This window comes from Eutrigla gurnardus (assembly GCF_963514095.1).
Source record: "Eutrigla gurnardus genome assembly, chromosome: 10".
Classification (NCBI taxonomy): Eukaryota; Metazoa; Chordata; class Actinopteri; order Perciformes; family Triglidae; genus Eutrigla; species Eutrigla gurnardus.
In genome coordinates, this window is record NC_139924.1 from 17,655,895 (window position 1) to 17,678,714 (window position 22,820).

The following is a 22,820-nucleotide window of genomic DNA, read 5'->3' on the forward strand; positions in this document are numbered from 1 at the left end:
ATTATAATCATTGATGTGTAGGCACCCTGAATACAGTAGTAGACGATGGATGGATGATGTGTATCATTAGCAGCTGGTAAAGTTGGGGTTCATTATGATTGGTTTACATACTGAGAGCATAACCGACAATAATCTTAATAATACATCATATAATTTATAAATGATCTGAGTGTGCAAAATAACTACTTAAACTATATATAAAATGTAGAAGCGGTAGAAGACCAGTGGTGTAGTGGAGGGTATACGCAGGTATACGGGGTATACCCACTTCTTTTTCTGGTGGTTTACAGTATACCCACCTATCAGCCAGAAAGCCACTGGAATATATGGGAGAGTATACCCACTTCCTCCTCTGTAACCTACCCATCTACCTAGCAGTACACCCACCTCATCAACTACCACCACACCACTGTAGAAGACTATGAACATAAAGTAGAACTCAAGTAGAGTCCACAAACCTTTACCAAGAATTTAACTCAAATAATTCTGACTTACAAAAAAAGAAATATATGAAAATAAATGAAAGAGAAAAAAAGCAAATGCATAAATCAAGAGATTGGAAAAGCAAATTGGCAACCATTACTTATGACGTCATGTGTAGAACTCACGACCTTGGACAAAAAAAAGAAAAAAAGGGGGGGGGGGGGGCGGCCGTTTGACTACTGCGCTACGTGTGTAATTTAAAATATAAATGATTTTATTTTTTAAACGTTGATTCGGAAATAGTATCAATGCTCGAATCCCGTAAAATAACGCAATCGTTGCGCACCAACGAACGAACGTACACTTTAGTCTTTTGTTGAACGTGCTCCTCCCCCACCCCCCTTTTCCTGTGTTCCTCCGCTGTGGCGGAAGTAAGTCGTATCGCTGGGGCCTCATCCTTCCAATGGCGACTGCAAACAGGCTGAATAGAAAGCGGGAGCAACCGTGGAGGGGGGTCAGAGCCGTGTAACCGAAATTAAATAAATATATCATATTCTCCGTGAGTCATAAAGTTAGCCTAAAAATTTGTTTCACCTCTCCAAAAATCACGGCCGACTCAATGGCCAAAAATCGGAACATTTCGCTCCTTGAGTCGGGTAAGCCGCAGAAGTGAACCCAAAAACCAACGATAGCTTAATTTTACTACGATATTGCTCAGTGCTAATTCATACCGTAAATGCTTTTCTCATGGTTGATTTCCTCGCTGTCCAATTTCAGAGCTGTATTACTTGATTTCTCGTTTTCTGACAACGGGTCCGTGTCGGAGAGCGGCGGAGGTGAGCTGCTTTCACTAGCACAGTGTGTAGTATTTTCAAACATAGTTGACTAGCTAGTTTTGTGATGAGAGTTGATGGAGAGCAATCTAATCTGTACGGCCTCTTTTTAATCCACTGCAGGTCCTGACGAGCGAACTACAGGAATATCAGGTGTGTATCCCCCCGCTGCCTCTGCTGTTTCTTAACAGCTAGCTGCTAACCGAGTCTGTGCATACAACTTGTCTCACTCGGTCTACTTTTTTAATACTTCTGTTTGACATCACCGGCTCCCCCCCCCCCCCCCCTACTAGCTCAACGTGTACCTGTTTTTTTGTGTGGTGACTCCGCTTTTACCAAACGTCTGTTTTCGACAGCTACTACCCGGGAGATTGGACTGGCTGGGAAACGAGCACCCGAGAACATATGAAGATGTGGTGAGATTTAATTTAACGTCTGTCGTTACGTTCATTGTCGGTGGTTGTTTTTGTCTTGTGACAGGGGGCTCCGTGTCCATGCTCTATTCTTGTTTACGGTCTTTGTTCTCCCCCCCTCCCCTTTAGACTACTGTTCTTGAGTTGGGCGGCCGACGGGGTTACAAGTCGTTTCCCATTTACTTAATGCGTGAGACTGTATGGTTTGTTAGCTCGGAAAACTGTATTTGTGTGGAGGGTTTAATATTATTTAGCCCCGACTGTTGTACTGCAGAAAGGGTGGGTAGTTCGGCTCCTCGCTACGTCGCGACTGCCCCACCGGCCAATCACAGACCGAGACGCGCTGTCTCTGCGTTATTTAGCATGTGACCCGCACTGTGATTGGTCCTTAAAAAGAGAAAGTTTTGCATAAGAAGCCACGCCCCTCGGTGTATGAGTTGAGAAGCACATGAAAACTACCCTGTCAGACGTGTATTCTGACAATTCTGCAGTGTCTGGATAATTACACGCAGCCGAAGACCACGCTGTTATAAATATAGACGGTCTTACCTTTTCTACTGAAGTCTCAGATCAAGATATTCAACATAACTGACTTGCTTCCTTGGTTGCTAGTTTTTCTTGGAACAAACTTTACCAGACTACAACCCAAATCACATAAAATCCTACAAAAATCATCTGCATTATGGAACTAACAACTAACTATTGATAAATTGGTTTATTAATAATTCTGAAAGCAGTGAAACGTCCTTCGCATGAATGTACAAGAGGGCAACAAACCCTTACATTTGAGAAGGTTGTTTGGCATTTTAGTCTCCTAATTGATAATTCAAATTGCTGTTTATTTGACCAAACGTTTCAGCGTCGATCTGTATTCAGTGTCAAGTCACTACCCTTTGTTTACCCCGTCAGGTCGCAGCCAACAGACATATTGCACCAGACCATTTGCTACAGATATGTAAGCAGATTGGACCAATTCTTGACAAAGAGGTGCCATCGTGTGTCCCGGGTGTACACTCTCTCCTGGGGTCTGGAAAGCAGTCAATGCTTAGGACCGCAAAAGGTACACAATCCTCACGGTGCCTCTTAAGTGATAGATATAATGAGCCTTGTTCTCCATACTCTCTATGTAGTGACCATTCCACACATCTTGTAATCTAATAGTTTTTATGTAATGTAAAGATTTGAATAGTTTTTTGTTTCGTTTTCTGCAGTCGCAACTGATACTGTCTTCTTCTCGCATGCAGCTGGTAATCGGCTGAAAAATTCTGTGAACTATTTGTTGTTCTTGTTGTTTTTCAGGCTGCGACAATGTGCGGTTTAATGCTTCATCATATGCAGCCCTTCACCGGGGCAGACCACCAGAGAGGCCTTTCAACTGCAAGAAACCTCCACCCCTAGGTAGGTCTGACCTCACTCAATATTCTCTGGTGTGTGTTTTTAAAAAATGTAAATGGACAGATGAATATGGTGGGAATTGGTACATGTTCCTGGCATGGAATTGCTAGGCAATGTTTTTTCCTCTTTTTTTTTTTTTAAATGCCTCTTCCCACTATTCCTGCGTGTTATGTGTGTGCTGACGAGTCATGATGAAATTCTGAAACTCTGAACTTCTTCGACGCCAAGTTTTAGTAGAAGGTATTTTGTTAGGCTGCTGTCAAATGACAGTTTGATGCGCTGTCCTGACTTAGCCAGAATGGTCACTTTGATGCAGCCCGTTACTTCATAGCGCTAGTTGTTATCAATATGACAACTTATGGATCGTAACTCATCTTTTCATCTAGAGGTTTTGCAAGGAGTTTGTATTGTTTCATATTGCTGAAGGATTTAGCTACTACAAAGATTCCTGTTACGCCTGTTTGCTTCAGTGTTTTGTATTTAAAACCGGTCTTTACTCATGTGAGCCTTTTGGATTGTTATGTTTATTTAAACTAATATTGTTGAAGGTACTCAACTTTTGGTTACTTTTGCCACCTTCCAAAGACGCATACTACAAATGAGCCATATGAAAAGATTAAAACAACGTAATTTTGAGCATCAACTCTACAAATCAACCCAGGTTTATTTTCATTAATCTATGAGAGCATTTACATAATAGGTTCAGCGTTTGCAGCATATGACTAATGTTCTGACAGAAAAGAGGCATATTTTATTAACTAAGTTTGTAATATATGCTGGTCTACTTTCTGTGTGCATTGAGCGGATCTGGCAAGAAAACACATTGATCATCTACTATAAACAATATAAACATTTTTAGCTTTCCTCCCTCCTGTCTGCTGTTCTCTTGTGGGGAGTTTCAATTCCCCTGGTCCACCTCCAACTTGAACAAATTTCAAAATCCATCTACTTTATTAAGACTGGCGACCTGTCCAGGGTGTACCCTGCCTTCACCCAATGATAGCTGGGATCGGCTCCAGCGACCCTGAACACAGGATAAGCGGTAGACGATGGATGGATGTACTTTATTATTGAGTTGTGTTTTTTGAATGATGCAACTATTGACATAACACAGCAGTTCGCGGTGCTTCCGCATCCAGTGTGACCCAGCGAAAGGCTAAAACTTTGTCACACACCATAAGAACACACCTAAAAAAACACATTTTCACAATTCTTCATATTTCTGTAATAATTTCTAACCATCCGCGCACTGAGCTTTGATTGATCAGTAGTTGTGAAGAGATGGGAATGGCAAGTTTGTTTCATGTGGTTGGCCTTTAAATCAAATGTATGTAACCAACAGACAGTCAGTATAAAAAGAGAGATAAAAGCAAGTCAGTGAGAAAGCTAAACTAAAACCCAACTGTATTTGGTTCTGCACAGGCATAAACTTTATAGGAAGGTGATGCATTTACATGCTCAGTTAAGCTTAAAAAAACAACTCTTGTATTTTTCCATGTATTTAATCTCATCCCGTGATGATAATGCCTCTCTGCTCCTGATCATATCAGAGTCAATTTATTGCACACCCACTGTATTCGTGTGGATGCCAGTCTTGTTTCGGCCCTGTAAAGTCATCACTATATTCTGATGATTGGCAACTTACCATCAACAGTGAAGGTCCATCGAGGGAGAGAGCTGACGGGAGTGCAGCACTTCAACTCCGTCAATCCTGTCAGCAACTATGAGCACATGCGGCTGCACAGGCGGATCCTGGGGCATCTGTCTGCAGTATACTGTATTGCATTTGATCGCACGGGTCTCAGGATCTTCACAGTAAGATGGAACTTTAAACATCCCCTACTCAAAATGAAAAAAAACCTATTTGTGTGGTAATATCAGAGAAAACACAGAATTGTATTTACTGTTAGTGTGTGTCAAATGAATAGACGCTAAGTTGCCAATATAATCACATAGTCCTCAATGCTAGGCCGTCATCTTTTTATCTATTGTAAGGTAGACGTTTGTATTCTTCTTTCCCAGGGCTCAGATGACTGTTTGGTGAAGATTTGGTCTTCGTTTGATGGAAGGCTTCATTCAACATTGCGAGGACACTCTGCAGAGATCACAGACCTGGCGGTTAATTATGAGAACACATTAATTGCCGCAGGAAGCTGTGACAAGACCATCCGTGTGTGGTGCCTTCGTACCTGTGCCCCCGTGGCTGTGCTCCAGGGGCACAGTGGATCCATTACCTCCCTACAGGTAAATGGATCACTCGGGACTGTCCTGTGTTTTAAGGTTACGTTTTCTGTAAAAAACGGTTATTTATCATCAATTGAATTGAATTTGGAGTTGATGATGTTGGTTGCTATCAAAGCAACAGAGCAAGATTCAAAAATTCCTTTCTTATATTTTGAGTATTTGCACCCATACAGGCTCCCATGAGTCCATTGTGAGGTTTTTATTCTTTGGAACCTCATTATGTATTACTTAACTATTTCTGGGGTGGAGATCGGCATGTTCACATTAAAATTTGCAAAAAAAGAAGAAAGGAAAAAAACGCAAAATTAAAGTGAGTTGTGAATTTCCAGCAGCTCCTGCTCTACAGTGTGTAGTATGCATCTCTTTCTGCTTCCACTTATGATTGAACTTATTTTAATTCATTCATTTTATATATCGTACCATACTTTTGTAATGGGGTTAAAGGATTGGGTGTCCATATATGTTTTTGAACAAGAAGAGAAGGTGGTACCAGGCCTGGCAAAGTCTTGTTTTATGCAAAAAATATGTTTCCATCAGCCTTTCGTTGCATCTTCTCTTTATCGCTATGGCAACTTGCCTCAGCGAAGTGTTGAAACATTTTTGCAGTATGCACATGATGCTGGTTGGATGGAAACATTTGTTACTGTTAACATTGTTGACTCTCTGGTCTGGTTGTCACTGGTACACTAAGGGGTGAGGAGACAGGGGTGTTGTGTATATTTAACCCTCCATCTAGAATCCATGTCTTGATTTTAATATATTTTGAGTAATTCAGATACCTGAACTGCAAATGTATTGTTTTCAGTTCTCACCATTTGCCAAGGGCTCAAAGCGTTATATGCTGTCCACTGGAACTGATGCCACTGTCTGCTTCTGGCAGTGGGATGTCAACAACATCAACTTTAGGTGAGTGCTGCTTTAAATGGGTTTTGAAATGGTGGCATTCACTAATATATTCTCTTATTGTACTTTAAAATGGGTTACATGTGGTCACTTATGAAGAAATATAATTTTTTAAAGGTTTAACCAGTTTAACATGGTTAACCGTTTACAGTTGTTATGTTGCTTTATGTAAATGTTAATTGGATACGGCAGTTCTTTTCATGGAAATCAGGAAATGCTCAATCAAACCAGGATGACGGTCTTTTTACGTCCCAACACTGGGTCCTATATTGGTAATTCAGGGCATTCAAAGCATTCAAAGAGCCTGCTTTTACTTTGATGTGCAAGCGTGTAGTTGTATCACAAGCAACCATGTAAGTTAATAAACAAATGAAACTACTTGAAAGTGTACTTGAACTTAATAGGAGTAAGGAGTAAAATACTTTATGTCCGACCAGACAAAGGAATGTGAGACTGGCATCTTACCTGTTGTCACATCTCTCGTCCTGAAGTTGAAATGCAGGTTAGATTAGATGAAACTTTCATTGACTTTTTTTGTTGAAGAACAGAAGAAGTAAACATAGATGTAAAGGACAGGACCAGTACTACTGTATATTAATTAAACTGTGTTGCAAATGGTCAAGACGATTTATTTAATTGTTTAAATGTCCCCTGCAACCAAATATTTTTTTTTTAAACTGAATTTTGTGATGAACTTTTGTGTGTGACTAAAATATCGTCACTCGTCCATTAACATTTTCTCTTCTGTCCTTCAAGTGATCGGCCGCACAAATTTACAGAGCGACCGAGACCTGGAGTTCAGACCGTGTGTTCCTCATTCAGTCCAGGTAATTAGTCATTTTAGGTGCTGCTGTTAGGTTGAATGATAATACTGTTTTTGTTGAACAACCCTGTATATGTGCCGCTTCGTGTGTTTGAGCATTATCATCTAACTAGCATATATTTCAAACAGAATTAAAAGTTGGCCTATTTTTCAGGTGGGATGTTCTTAGCAACAGGAAGTACTGATGACGTCATCAGAATATATTACTTGGGAGGTGGAAGTCCAGAAAAGATATCAGAGCTCCATGAGCACACGGTGAGAAGTCAAATTGATGTGCATGTTGCATACAAAGAGAAGAACATTCAACAATTAAATTACACAATTACTAATGTCTACTCTCTGTATTTCTGCTCTCTGTTCAGGACAAAGTTGATAGCATTCAATTTTGCCACTCAGGTGAAAGGTACAGTAGAGTCATTGTACTTACTCACCATTGGTTGTTTTTTTGTGTGTGTTTTTTTTAAGCTATAGTGAATTAAATGTAACAGTGTGTGAATTAACAATGCAAGGTGTCTGATCCTCTCCTGTCTCAGGTTTGTGAGTGGAAGTCGTGATGGAACAGCACGAATCTGGAAGCTCCATCTGCGGCAGCAGTGGAGGTGCATCCTACTCAACATGTCTGCCACTCTTCCAGGGTAAGGAGGCACTTTGCTGTTGTACACCAGTGTGGATTCTTTGTGTCGATTCCTTGTGATGGGTCCTCCAGTATTTGATTTTCTCTCAAGTGAGAGAGAAATAGTGAGGCAAGGCTGTCCACTGCATGAGCAAAGGGATATGCAAGATTCTCATTTGCTTTAAAAAGTTTGTTGAAGATTTGCCTAATTTAAGCCCACTGTTTTGCTCCGTTGGCTGCCTCAAAGAGCTGTCGGAGCATGTGCAAGTAAACCAGGTGCTTAATGATTGATCTGTTCAGTTGTCAGACTTTATTTTGTAAGTCTTAGCACAGACATCTCACCTGTTTACAAAGCAATTGTCAAGAGATTGTAAAGACCTAACATTTCTTAAGTCTAAGGACTGACATTTTTACGTGCAAAATCATTATTTCTGGTTTCTGATTACTGAAAACCTTTGCCAGTTGGTGTAAAGAGTTTGTAAAAACATAACAATTCTTTACCAATTTTGTATTCTACAAATAAATGAATCTCCTGTCCAAATTGTCTTTTTAATATTATAAGAATTAAGTACCCTGGCATTCATTTATTTTGTCTGAGAAGAAGTTGTTGACCTTGGTGCAGTGGCGGTGTCATCTGTCTGCTAAAACACAAAACTTTCTACAGTACATTTAATCTGAGGAGGGTGATACTACTGGGGGAGTAACAAAAGGAAAAGTTTAGACATTTCGTTTGCACTCCATGTTCACCATTAGACAATCATGCATTATGGACAAAATCACATAGTCAAAGTTGGGGCGCTGCATTGTAGCTTTCTAAAGCTTTCAAGCATTTTCCTTGGACAGTTTGTTCGGTGTCAAACTTGCAATAACTACAAACATTTCATTGCTTTGCACTCTGTCATACAGAATGTGTATCTGCCAATACAGCACATCACTGAAATATAGATATCAGTCAGTCTACTGATATTCTCAGCTGCCCTCATTGTTTGCAAATGCAATTTGACAAAGTAGTGTTTTCCATGGCTATGTTTTCGCAACATTTTCAGTACAGGCATTCAATTTGATACTGTGTGTTAGGTTGGCAAAGGTTTATTTTTTTTACGACAGCCTCTGGCGTTGAATAAGGAAACACTATTATTGTTATTATAGTGTTTCTTTATTCAAAGCTATTGTTTCCTTATGCAACCCTGGCTTTGAATAAGGAAAAACTCCAAAACAAACCCTTTTAACAGTGGAACTGAGCAACGTTGCTCAGTACAGTATAGACAAACCACATGACAAAAATTATACGTATATACATGCATATATGGAGGAGGTGGAACGAGGAGGACGTTAAGTAGCTTCCGTGTGCCAAACAGCAAGAGTTTAGCCACTATTAGAAGATGATATACTTTGAGAGGTGCAACATGTGATATATGCGTTTTCTAATTTGATGGGTTTTCTCTCTTAGTGTTGAACCAATGAGCGAAGAGGAAAGCTACTTCAAACCCAAAGTCACCATGGTAGCGTGGGATCGCCATGATAATACAGTCATCACGGCTGTTAACAACCATCTCCTCAAAGTGTGGAACTCCTACACAGGACAGCTGCTACATATCCTTAAAGTAATTGTTCACAATCTTGTGTTCGTCTGAGCAAAGTGGATATCACAGCCACCTGATTTACCCTCCACAAATGGACACATTTTAAAACTGGAGAGTAACTTTCAGGACATTGTTTTCAGGGCCATGAGGCTGAGGTGTTTGTCCTGGAGCCGCACCCTTTTGACCCCAGGATCATCCTGTCTGCCGGCCATGATGGGAACGTCTTCATATGGGATCTTCTGCGAGGGACAAACACACAACACTACTTCAACATGGTACACTGCCACTGAGCACTATCAGAACATGGCATTTTACATGATTGTAAACACAACCGTTCTACTACACGGTGAACAAACGGTACACATTTTGAGAGAAGCACCATTACACAACATGACAAAGACGGCAACAAGACACACGGTGACAAAACAGACTTAGTTAAGTATTTATTTGTCATCAGTTTACCTTGGTGTCGTACAGTTTGCCTTTCCGTCCTGTAACTGTCTTGCTTCTGTCTATTTCGGTGGTCTTCAAGGAGTCTGACTGCCTAATTATTGTGCTTTTTTAATTCCGCCTGCACAAAGTGGGTAAGAGGAGGAAGAAGGTGATTTAAAAAAAATAAAAATAATAAGGTCCTGCGGGATCTGAAAAGAAAAAAAGAATCATGCAGCAAACCTTGTCTCTCCCTCATTAACGAGTTTCTGTACCTGAAGTGATTTTGTGTTTCCCTTCCAGATTGAGGGCCAGGGTCACGGAGCCGTTTTCGACTGCAAATTCACCCCCGATGGCCATCGTTTTGCCTGCACAGACTCCCATGGCCATCTGCTCATCTTTGGCTTTGGCAGTTCGAAGCCGTATGAGAAGGCAGGGATAAATCTCCTCTTTAATATCGACGCAAATAATTCATCATTGTAGCCAGATGAAATGCCATTTTAAGGCCTACTTGTATCTACGTGATAAATACGCACTACAGCATTTACCAGGTTAAAAACTTGTTTGAGCCCATGAGTTTCAACAGTTCTGTCTGAATAATCCCATATCACATGAATAGAACTAAAGCTTTAAAGGAGAAGTCGTATCTTAAACTTCCTCTTCCTCTTGGTCTCCACACAGCTTCCAGACCAGGTTTTCTTCCATACAGACTACCGACCACTGATCCGGGACACCAACGGCTTTGTGCTGGATGAACAGACACAGCAGGCACCCCATCTCATGCCCCCACCCTTCTTAGTGGATGTGGATGGAAATCCCCATCCACCAAGGTAGACATGAGGATGTTCTTTCAGTTATACAGCAGTTGTACAGTCTTCAGTCATTTCCTACGGGCTCAGATGTTTGAATCTTTGTTCCATGCAAGTTTGTGATGCCATAGGCCATACTGAAAATGAAAACCATACTAAGAAGGGTAGTGCAGTTAATGTTTGTTTCACTTAAAGCTAGTAACGTTCAGACAGCTGTACTATAATGCATGCAATGTCAAAACGTAAAAAAAAAAAAATGTCTTTACTTGATATTCAGGTACCAACGTCTTGTCCCAGGGCGGGAGAACATTGCTGCTGAACACCTGGTTCCTCAGCTGGGATACGTAGCCACCAGTAAGAATGGAACCAGCCACACACGGGCCTAATTTGACCATAATTAGCTAGTTCACAGAGGAAAATGTACATTTTGATGTATTCATTACAAATCCATTTCACGTGTTTGTCAGCCAACTAGATTTAAGAACATCTGAACCATATTTCATGTCTTGACAAGTGCCTGCTTGTGAGCCTCGGCTACCATCCCAAGCATTAATGGTCTCCCTGTTGGATTGCATCTTCAGGTGATGGAGAGGTTGTGGAGCAGGTGATCAGCCAGCAGACTGCCGAGCACGATGAGGGTGCTATAAGACGCAACCTTTTGGACGAGGCCATTAGAAATCTCCAGCAGCAACAAGATAGACAGAGCCAGCCCGGGACAGAGACAGCGCTGGGGGATGGACCAGGACCAGAAGGGCAAGCTGAGGCACACGGCCCAACCCTGGCACCGGCACCAAGTACACCACGTAGAGGTATCAATACACCACAGTGTTTGGTTGGATTATGTAGATTGCGTATTGATCCAGTGAGCTGTTCGGGGCCAGCTGTGTGATTCTTTTGAAAGCATCACATTCATTTAGTGATGGTGTGTTATTTTTTTCTCCTTCATTGCAGTGTCTGTGAATGATCGAGCAGATGTGCAGTCACCCCCTAATGTGGGTCTGCGCCGCAGCGGACAGGTGGAGGGTGTCCGACAGATGCACCAGAATGCTCCTCGCAGCCAGATGGCCACAGAGAGAGATCTGCAGGCATGGAGACGCAGGGTGGTAGTGCCCGAGATGGCACCCAGCAGTTCTAGGTACCCGAGATGGCAATATTAGCTTTACCATCCACACTGGAGACAAATGTCTGTCCTCATTGTGGTGTTTTAGATTAGTTTATATTTCTAAGTGGAAATGGGTCTAACTCCTTCTTAGATCACATCCATATTTAAATAATATCCAACAGAACTAATTTTACACATTCATGTTAAAAAACGTATGTCTTACTGTACCTATCAAGCACCAGGGAGTGATCGACATACATCTTGGAAATTGTTTTTCAGGATCCAGGAGGACATTCGAGCAGCCAGAGGAGATGAGGAGGCGGTTCTATACAATGCAAAGAAGAGACGCATTATCTACAGCAGCTGTCGAGTAGGTTTCTTTCTCATTTGCCTCCAATGTAGAAAGTCTTAAAGGTGGCTTTTGAAAAACATTTTGTTTACCCTTATTTTATATATAAAATCATGGGACCGCACGTACTGAAATTTTCATGTAACGGCACATTCATTCAAGGTGTTGGATGATGTAAAAAATATTATATGTAATGTGTGGATTAAAATGATATTCACTATACTTCTGTAGGATTACATATGACATATTTATTTATCTCTATTCACAACTATTTCTGTACACATCTTTGCTCTGGTGTTGAGTCAGTCCTATCTGTCCCCTCAGGATGATTCAGACGATGAGCCTCCCACTGGGAAGCGAGGATTAATCGACTTTTCCTGTGAAGAGGGAGAGGAGACTGCAAGCTCGGAGGGAAACAGCGAGGTATCACCATCTCCGCTCACCTTTTGACTTTAGTAAAAGCGTCATTCACAAGCACCAGTGGCCCCCTTTTTTTGTGTGGATTTGAAACAATTACCCGTTTATTTTTAATCTGTTCAGGAAAATGAATTGGATGGCAGTGAAATGGATTCCTCCAATGATGAAGAAGAGTGGAATAGTGACAGCTCAAGGTATAAAGTTTTATAGACAATGGTCACATACTGTATTGGGAAGTCATATTTAGAATTTGTTTGAACTTGTTTAGAGTGCCAGATAAAAGCGTTTTCCCTGAATCACAAAAATGATGACAGATGGAAAGGTATTGGCTTTCATTTTAAAACCTTTATATCACTCCTTTGTGTTGTCTTAGGTGGCAATCCCCACCCATCTGGTACCCCAAGCAGGTTAAAACAAATAATTTAACTAAGTTCTTGTCTTGCCTGTTTTTCATATATGTAACTGAACTTCTAATAATAACTGCTTTTGATTGGGCAGCCACTCGTCCAGCGAGTACTCAGACTGGACGGCGGATGCTGGTATCAACCTGCAGCCCTCTACCCCTTTGCCGTCACGGAAACGAGTGCAGCGCAGACTCAGTAGCTCTGAAGAGGAGGAAGAGGAGAACGAGGAAGAAGAGGAGAAGCAGCAGCAGCAGAGTGACGAGGAGGAAAAAGTTGACAAGAAAAGCAAAGAGAAGTCCAAGAAAGCAAAGTTCAAGTCACCCAGGGTGAGTTATTAAGTTATAAACACAGTGCATACAGTATACGCAGTTCCCTATCTAATCCTGATCTTTCACTGTTTGAGTCTTAACTGGTTGAATATTGCTGAGACTGCTTCTGTCAGGGAGGAAATCTAATGGTGAATTTTGTCTCAAATATGATAAAACGGGTTCATATTTACTCCCTTAATGTTTCACTTCTTGATGCTTCAACCAGCGTCCGAAGGTCAGACCATCCATCAACAGGGAAGTGTCCAATGAGTTCAGACCCTCACCATGGATCACTGATGTCATTCCACGGAAGTCTCCTTTTGTTCCCCAAATGGGCGATGAGGTATATACATTAGACATAGACATTAAGAGAGGTTATTTACAGGTCCATAAGAAAACTTTTTCTTTTGTTAGGTCATATTTAGCAGAAGCAAAGAAAATGTCAATCTAACAAAATGGCGATTGGGGGAATAATTAATTTAGCTGTTAGAAATATTGTCATTACAGATTGTTCTTAAGTATACAACCACAATATATATGTGTCTAATGACTGTTGGCAAATCTTCTAGTGGTATAACAGGGCGTCATGATCACCATCCTGGTTCTCATCATGTAGAAATGTTACGGTCTAAGCTCTGAATCTCTTGGTGTCTGTCAGGTGATCTACTTTCGGCAGGGGCACGAGGCCTATGTTGATGCAGTGAACCGGACTGAACTGTACCCCATCAACTTGGACAAACAGCCCTGGAAGAAAATGGTTCTACGGGTAAGACTAAGACAAATAATATATTAAAATGTGCTTCGTCGAGGAACAATTTAATGAAAAGAAAATAATGTACAAAATCTTCTCTCATGAAAAACAATGAAATGTGCAAAATAGTAAGAATGAATAAAAATGTTTGTTTTTTTATTTAAATGTAGGCTATTTTATCCATTTAGATTGTACCCATTATTTTGTTTGTTTTTCACATGTGTTGAATCAAAATGCGAATTAAATGCAAATCCTGCTGTGTATTTTCAGGACCAAGAGTTTGTGAAGATCACCGGGATTAAGTATGAAGTCTGCCCTCCAACACTTTGCTGCCTGAAGCTGACTCTTATTGACCACGGCACTGGCAAAATATCAGACAAGTCGTTTTCTGTCAAGTAAGCAGCTCAGTTTCTCTCTGCTTAAAAAAAATCTGTTTTGGCTTAATTTTTGATACTATAGTTTATTTTTATGGAAAAACTATCTGTCTCTTTCTCTATCTCTGTATCTCTCTCGCACACACATCTATAATCTATATATCACAATCTGTAAATATGTTATTAATATATTTCTAATACATTTCTCTGGTGTTCTTTCACATAACTAAAGCATGGGACTAATATTACCAGGGGACCTCATTACAAATGACTAGAGGTCCCAAGGTAATGCTGTGCGAATACAGCTAAAGTAATTTTAGAAATGGGCTATGTCAAATTATTCCAAGGGACACACATGATGGGGGTCTCAGTATTTTTTCAACCTTGTAAGAGGTCCTTGACTGAAAAAACCACTGAGAACCCCTGGTGTATTGAACTTCTGCATTAAAGTAACACATATTTCTCTCTTCAGGTATCATGACATGCCAGATGTGATAGATTTCCTTGTGTTGAGGCAAAGTTATGACGAGGCGCTCCGTAGAAACTGGCAACCACGTAAGTTTGTGCTCCTCGTTTGCAATGTTGAGTCTTTTTAAGGCCAAGTGGCATCATCTGTGCGTCTGTTTCGTCCATTTTAAATGCAGAAGATAGGTGCTTCCTTTAATGACTTTGTCAACATTTCAAAATGATATGTAATCTTGTGGGGAGCATAAATCCACTGAGGATTAAGTCTTTATTTCTGCGTTGCTGCTTCTCAGTGGCTATACTAAAGCATTTAAGCATACATCCTGTTTCAAATGATGGAGCCTCTTAGACTACGTGGATGCTGTGGATATTGCCTCCTCCTCCTAAATCGGTTAACATCTTCTCCTGTGCAGACGACCGGTTCCGTTCGGTGATAGACGATGCCTGGTGGTTTGGGACCGTCGTCTGTCAGGAGCCTTACCAGCCTGAATACCCCGACAGCCTCTTCCAGTGCTTCAAAGTCAGGTGGGAAAACACACGTTCATGAGAGGGTAGCTGGAGATACGATGGTGGTTCACCTGTTCACTATGTTGAAGCAAAGCTTGGACAAGTTTTGCGAGACATTAGTGAGTGAAGTTTGTCGCAGACACATATGGATTGTTTGCCTCTCAAGACCGTTAAGATGAAAACGAGGAGAAAATACAATGGATTTCTTTCCCAAAACTGTATTTTACTTAAGATGTTACATAATTGTATTTTGTTTGTATATTTAGATCTACATTTACAGTCAACCGTAGAGCCATGTGGTCAGTCGAGGAGTACTTTCTGTCCCCCTAGTGGTTATTACGAGGCATGACATTGTTGTGTGTAGGACAGCGTAACATAGGTCTTTTTTAATTGAAATGAAACAAACATCTTTTTAATGACCGTAGCATATTAATCTGCACTCGGTGTTGTTGAAAGTGTGATAATTGACTTTGGCAGCAACACTTTTATTTGTGTGTTCTCACCAGATGGGACAATGGGGAGACGGAGAAACTGAGTCCTTGGGATGTGGAACCTATCCCAGATGATGGTAATTAAAACTTTTTACCAGCTTGATGCCATAAACAAAACATTGATGTCTGTTCACAAAGTAGGGTTTATGTGGTTTCAATGCATATTGAACAAGTTTGTCTCTGCTGTGCAGCCCAGCAGCCAGAGACAGAAGGAGGTAGTATCCCTGTGACTGCAGATGAGATGAATGAACTGATGTACAAGCCTCTGCCTGGGGAGTGGGGCGAGAGGAGCAGGGACGCCGAGTGTGAGCGCATCGCCGGTGGCATCGACCAGCTCATCACTGTTGGTGTGTACGCATAAACTGTCTCTCTGTTGTTTGCTCTCAACCACGCACTCCCTCTTTCACATGTCTGGTCCCAATTCACGCACATCGGCGCATCTTTAGGTTTCTTTTAACTGAAATGATTTCTTCCCAGTCACACTAACCCATGTGTTCATGCTACAGAGATTGCAGCTCCCTTCTCTGGTCCTGTGGACTTAGTCCAGTACCCCACCTACTGCACTGTGATTGCCTATCCCACTGATCTTGGCACCATCAGACTGCGACTCATGAACAGATTTTACAGGTCAGTCCTACCAATCTTTCCTCCTTCCACCTATCTGATCATTTCAGGTCAGAAAAAAGGCATGAAAGTATTTGCACGCTCAACTCTTAACCCAGCTCTCTCCATAAAATGTCTCCAGCTGTTGAAATTCAATGAATTGACGTGTTGTACTGTTTTCTGCTCACGTCTGCAGGCACCTCTCAGCATTAATTTGGGATGCCCGGTATATTGCACACAACGCACGCACTTTTAATGAGCCAAGGAGCAAGATTGCCCACTCTGCAAAGATGATCACAAATGTCCTCCAGAAATTTGTCAAGTACGTTTACCCTTTGTCGTCCTTTTTTCCCCCAAAAGATAATGTAGGCTAGATCATGTGAAGATCTGTCTTCTACCAGAAAACGCCAAATTTAAGGCACAGTATCATTCAAATAAGTTGTCTTGCACACTTTTGTAACACATTTGTCTACACTTCCAGTAATCCCAGCTGCACAGATATCATGGAGATTTACAATGCTGTTGAGGAAATGGATGATGATGATGAGGTAAATCTGATTTTTAAACTGCTATAGTATTATGTTTGATATCTAATGCACTACTGTAAATTACTATGTATTAGTTTAACTTGTAAATGTGTGGAGATAGAGGAAAGAGTTAATTGTTAAGTAGTTGTGTGTTTTTCTTTTAGAAATGTATCTATGGTCACCTTTCCATTTGAACAAGTTATTATAATCTGGTTAATAATCATTGTCATTTCACCGAAATGTGATTACTGCCTATAGGAAGAGGATACAGAAGCACCAGGAACATCCTCTGGACACAGACTGCGTCAGGTATGTAGATCCATAGAAAATATAACATACAAGGTTTCTTACAAAGGTCTTCGACGTTCTCTCAAAGCAACCCAAGTAAAGAATGATCAATGATGATTGTTTAAACTGTGTATTACATCATCAGTCCAAAACATATGCTTATTTTTGGTAGAATTTGGCAGAAGATTGAGTGTTAATGACTCAACAGCAGCAGATGGCATGCATTGACGAATTTCCTCTTTCTCCTCCATATGTGCAGCGCTCTGCAGAGGTGGTGCCTGACAGAGACGCCTGGAAGGAGCAGTGCAAGTATCTGATCACCTACATATTTGAGTGTGAGGACTCTGAACCGTTCCGACAGCCTGTGGATCCTCAGAACTATCCAGTAAGTTTGCACAGCAAAACTAAAGGGCATATGGTAACATAAGCAGGTCATGTATTGCATCCCAGCGTGTTGATGAAGTCTAAATCCTGTTTTGTGCTTTTCCAGGACTACCATGACATCATTGATACCCCGATGGACTTTAACACGGTGAAAAGGACCCTGTGGGAAGACCGCTATGACAACCCCGTAGAGCTTTGCAAAGACACGCGGCTGATATTTGCCAACGCTAAAGCCTACACACCCAATAAACGCTCCAAGGTAAAGGGAGTATTATGGCCTGTGGAATAAGTTAAAGGATAGCTACTCTTCAGTGTGGGAGATAATCATATAAATGTAGGGGTTGGAGTTCATCTCATAATTATTTTTTTACGTTTGTGTTTTGTGTTTGAGCTCATCTGACTCACCTTTTCTGTTCCATTTTAGATTTACAGTATGACCTTGCGGATGTCTGCTTTCTTCGAGGAGCAAATCAGAACAATCATATCAGAGTACAAAACCGCCATCAAGAGCAGCGATAGGCTCCGCCGCAGTCAGCGGTTCCGCAAGAAAATGCAGCAGCAGGATCAGTCCAACGCCACATCAAGGTTTGTAACAATAATCTGATAGGAAACGTCAGGTGAAAGTAATCAGAGCAGGCCAAGACATTTAGGGTTTCCCGTTCATGTTCCATGTTTGATGAAAAGTTGCATTCTTCTTTTACTCAAGTCAAAAGAAAGCTGCTGTAAAAACTCAGGAAAACGTGGAGTCGACATCAGTGACCAAATCTACCTCAGCCAAAGTGTCTGTTCCTGAGAGAGCCAGGAGGAGTCGACGCAGCAACTCCGGTCACAGCTCCTTAGACGATGACTCCGGCTCTAAAGCTGCTTCATCAACTCCAGGTACAAAAGAGACTTTAATGTTTCCTCAAGGATGTCTTTTTTAAACCTGCGGGGGCGGGCCACTGCAAAATGTACATAGGGGAATCCCTCGACTTTGCCTAATGGTAGGTTCTTGTAATCTCATTGAGGCTTTGCTAACACAGTCCTGTGGCATAAAGACTTGCAATGTAGTTCTCGAAACATGCAGATTATTTGGGAGGGTTGCATTTCAAATGATCTTCCTTTTGAGTTTGAATGTACTTGTTGCAGGATGCTTTGGACAAAGAGTCTGCCAAATGAATGTATAAAATACATGTTTAAATATTCTTCAGAGTCTGACAGTGAGAGTGAGCTGAGTGAGTCGGAGGAGGAGAAACGTCCTGGTTCCTCAAGGCACCATCAACTCAGACAGAAGACAAGAGTGACGAGAAGCAACCATGCCAAGCGGAGGAAAAAAGGTCAGTAGTCAAGTATTCCTGTTTTTAATTGTGCCGCATCAAATTCAAGGGATTTAATTGGAAGCAGAGGAAAAAAACAATGATTTCTGCGCGACATTCTTAAGTTGTATATGTGCATTGTTATCGTTGCCAGTTGCAGAGAGTGATAGTGAAGATGAGGAGGAGGACAGTGAAGGGGAAGATAGAGAGATGTCCTCCCAGTCTTCAAGTCGTCGTTACCCCAGCAGGAGTAAGAACAGCAGGAGCACACGGCTGACCAGAAACAGTGCCGGTGCAGACAGGAAGCGCACAGGTAAACACAACAACTGTCTTAACTGTCTAAAAAAAACAACAAAGCACCAGCCGGTATCTTAAACATTCATCCACATGGCTTGTTTTCAGAGGGCCGGGCAGAGGTGAACGGTCACAGCAGCAGGTTGGCTCGCAGCGAGAGACGTCACCACCGGGACACTGACAGAGCCACTTCTCAGGGCTCTGACAAGGAAGAGGAAATCGGGGTTCGCCGGTCGCTCAAGAGGAAGACTGCGAGGGCGGCTGTAAATAAAATGAAACTTCTCAAAGCATCAGATGAGGACTACGAGGAGGAGGAGGAGGAGGAGGAGGAGAAGCCAAGAAGGAGCAGCAGCCGCATCCGCCACACAGTCCGACCAAGCAAACGCACCGCCGTGATCCAGAGTAGCTCAGATTCTGATGAAAAACCATCAAGACGTGGTAAGCAAATGCTCATCTTAGTACTTGCTCATACTATCCTAAATTTAATTTCAGAATGCGGTTTTTGGACTCACGAAAAATGTACAGATACAATGCTCTTTAGATCCTGTAAAAAAACTGCTTTAGAAATGTAAAGCACATTACTTTTATGTCTTTTAGAACATATTGACTAAATTCTGCCCTTGGTTCTCTTTCTAGCTTGTCAAACAACAAAGGAATCTGGTGGAGACTCCAAGGACGAGGAAGATTGCAATGACAGTGATGCATCCTCCTCCCAGAATCTGCAGAATGGTGATTCGAAGTCCAGCAAACAGCGGACATCAAGACAAGCTGCTAAAAGTAAGGGAGATGGTGAGAAATGTCTGCATCCCTCATCATTCGTTTTTTACTTTCTCGTCGCCACTTGCTTTGAATTGTTATGGAAGTTTCTCTAAGCAGTTGGATCTTTCCCCTCCTTTTTTCCTCCCTGCAGATACTTTGTCCCGTGTGAATGGACACAGTGCAAAACAGCACAGGTCTGACAGCAACTCTGAGCAAGATGAAACTGCAGAGGAGAGTTCTGGAGAAGCTGAAGTTTCTGTGTCTCCGAAACCCTCTAGAAGCACAGCAGCCACCAGGAAAAAGAGGATTACAAGTGAGGAGGATGATGAGGACACTAAGCGGACCATGCGAAACAAACTTCCTGTCAGCTCAGATGAAGAGGACAAAGACCACAGTTCTCAGAAACACCCACACCAAAATGGAAGAAATGTGGAGGAAGCAATCCACAAGGACTCGAAGAAAAAGTGTAAAGTTTCACCGTCAAAAAGCCAAGATAAACAAAAATCTGCCTCAACTAATGAACTGTATGGTGCTGAATCGGAGGAACTCAGTGATTCTCCAAAGAGATCCAGCCCACGCAAGAAAAGACTAAAAAAAGATGAAGAACGCAAAGAAGAAAGCAATCACTCCAGTGAGGAATCTGTGGTTGAAACCAAGTCCAAGAGGCCAACACGAAACCAGACAAAATCTAAACGTCCTCGTGGCAACACCTCCACTTCGGAGAGTTCTGAGCAGGAATACAAACCCAAGAGGAAGACCAGGAGGAAATGCTCCACTGGCTCATCAGAGGAGGATTCAGATCATTCAGACAACGCATCAAATAGACGGCGGAATCTCCGAGCCCTACCAAAAAAGAAATACATCAGCGACAACTCCCTCTCTGAGGAAGACTCTGCTTCTGTGAGCCAGAAGAAACAGCGAAACGGTAACAAAACAGCCACGGCGTCTAGGGAAGACAGGTACAATACGAGAGAGTCGAACAGAACTTCACCTAGTGAAGCCAGGAATCAGCTGTCTTCCACCAGAAAGTATATTTACACCTCAGACTCTGAAGATGCAGGGGAGGATGGAGAGAAGGAGCCAGTGTCAAAGAACAATGTAAGCCAGAAGTTGGGCTCCTCCAAGCATCCCAAAAGGGAATCCAAACAAGAGGAAAGTAAAAGCAAGGAGGAAGACGACACCTCCAAATCTGATTCCAGCGAGGAGGAGGAGGAGGAGGAAGATGTTGGACTTCCAAGGAGCAAGAAGAACGCGAGGCAGCCAAAACGCAAGCGAAAGGAAAGCTACAGCAGTAGCAATAACAGTCCTGACTCGGCAAGCGAGCATCTGTCTTCAGCCTCTGAAAACTCGTTTGCCAGCTCAGGGTCCCGCAGCAGCCCAAAGAGGAGAAGTCACCGGCGGCCTGGGCTCAGTGAAAGGACAGCCGGCCGCCAGCTAAGGCAGCGCCGCCAACGGTCTGCCTCAGAGGAGGAACACGTCGATGAGTTGAGCAAAACACAGCGGAAGATTCGCGTCAACACCCGTAATCGGGGGAAGCGGACAGTAAGTTATCACGACAGTGAGTAAAAGGACACATGGACATTAACTGGAGACCTTTAAAGACACTTGATTGCCACGTCATGGTAGTAGCACTGGAGTCCTCGAGAGAAAATGCTGTGAATCTGTTTCATTCAGGGATATTTATATTTTCTATGAAAAACATGTTTATAGATGTAATACAAATTCAAGCATTTGAACTGCTGGTTTTCACAAGGATACAGAGCAAAAAGCCACCTCCCATACTGCTTGTTGTGATTTGGCCAGCAGAGTTACCATTTTGGGGAATCTTATCAGCTTGGGTGCTATCTAATATACCTCTGTTTAATGGCTTGCACTAAGATACACTGTAATGAGGTATTTCATACACTAGTTTTGCATTAGAAACTCAGGGGTCGAATAAGTTTACTGTAGTCTCAAACATGCAGTTGTTTTTTGAGCTAAGGTAAGGACAAGAAACAATTCCAGGTCGGCAGATGTCCAAGCACATTCACTGGGACAAAACAAATCCATGTTCAGACTTTTGACTACAGCACTCCTTTGTAAATCCACACACTTAATGCTTGACTGTATTTTGAGTTGATATGAGCCAAATGAACAAATTAATTCTTTCCCCCATACCATTTCATTTTTTTAAGTTAGTTTTGTTTGTATTCTAGTGAATAGATGTAAATATGTGATTGAAAATTACATTGTCTGAAAGGTTTGTCCATCAGTCAGTAGCAAAATGTTTATTTAATTTGTCTTTTTTTTTTCCTTTTTTCTTTCTTTGTTTTTTTTTTCTTTCCTTTTTTACATTTAACTTCATTGTCTTGCCATATGTCAAAAATTGGTACCTTTTTGCCAAGTACACGTTACCAAAAGTACTTACTGCAAAATACTGTGATTTCTCATATTGGGAAGACCATTTTTATTTGTTGTCCTGTGTTGTCTACTTTCAGTATTAAATTGATTTTCCGAGTTGACTTAAAACATTTGCCAGTCACAAGGTTTAGTTTTGTTTATGGGGAGGTTTCTAAATACAGTCGCTTTATGACCTGTTTGACATTTTTGCTTAATGTTTTTTCATACTACACCTTTATTAAATTGATTTCACAGGAAAACTATTAACGCAATGTGGTTGTGGAGTGCAATGAATGAGTTATTCCTCATATTAATAAAGACATCATTTCAAGGTGTGTTCTGTGTTTGACTTAATCTTATCAATTGACTTGATTATAATTAATAATTTATAATTGCATCTGCCTCTGCATTCTGCAGGTACAAACTTAATATACAAATAGAAATGCAATGCTATAAATTACCGGTTCTTGAGAAATCCTGGCTTACAGAGAGGTAATTTGATTTCAACACATTATCATCCAAATTTAGGACAAAGATATTTGTATTTCTGCATCCAAGGTATTGTCAAGATTCAAAGAAATTAACTGTTTTGAAGAATGTGTAGAGGGAGTAAGCTAGTTTCCAATATGTTCATCAATTCACTTGAATGATATTA

The 22,820-nt window shown here is 41.5% G+C and overlaps 1 protein-coding gene across 1 annotated transcript; it reads left to right on the forward strand.

Annotated features, from left to right (window-relative positions):
- The first annotated feature begins 842 nt into the window (after positions 1-842).
- brwd1 (bromodomain and WD repeat domain containing 1) lies at positions 843-22,500 on the forward strand. The gene is made up of 44 exons (XM_084018616.1): positions 843-1,079; positions 1,201-1,259; positions 1,380-1,409; positions 1,613-1,672; positions 2,579-2,729; positions 2,969-3,067; positions 4,719-4,879; positions 5,087-5,308; positions 6,114-6,214; positions 6,968-7,038; positions 7,189-7,289; positions 7,397-7,437; positions 7,568-7,669; positions 9,098-9,251; positions 9,371-9,505; positions 9,963-10,091; positions 10,341-10,489; positions 10,746-10,822; positions 11,050-11,277; positions 11,420-11,603; positions 11,850-11,940; positions 12,244-12,342; positions 12,460-12,530; positions 12,835-13,066; positions 13,275-13,391; positions 13,707-13,814; positions 14,070-14,194; positions 14,646-14,728; positions 15,052-15,163; positions 15,652-15,713; positions 15,828-15,983; positions 16,143-16,263; positions 16,436-16,561; positions 16,721-16,787; positions 17,025-17,075; positions 17,314-17,439; positions 17,545-17,697; positions 17,863-18,023; positions 18,145-18,317; positions 18,629-18,754; positions 18,888-19,046; positions 19,136-19,465; positions 19,664-19,816; positions 19,938-22,500. The coding sequence occupies exons 1-44, from the start codon at positions 1,043-1,045 to the stop codon at positions 21,350-21,352; spliced, it is 6,708 nt and encodes a 2,235-aa protein (XP_083874742.1). The 5' UTR covers positions 843-1,042; the 3' UTR covers positions 21,353-22,500.
- Positions 22,501-22,820: the final 320 nt, after the last annotated feature.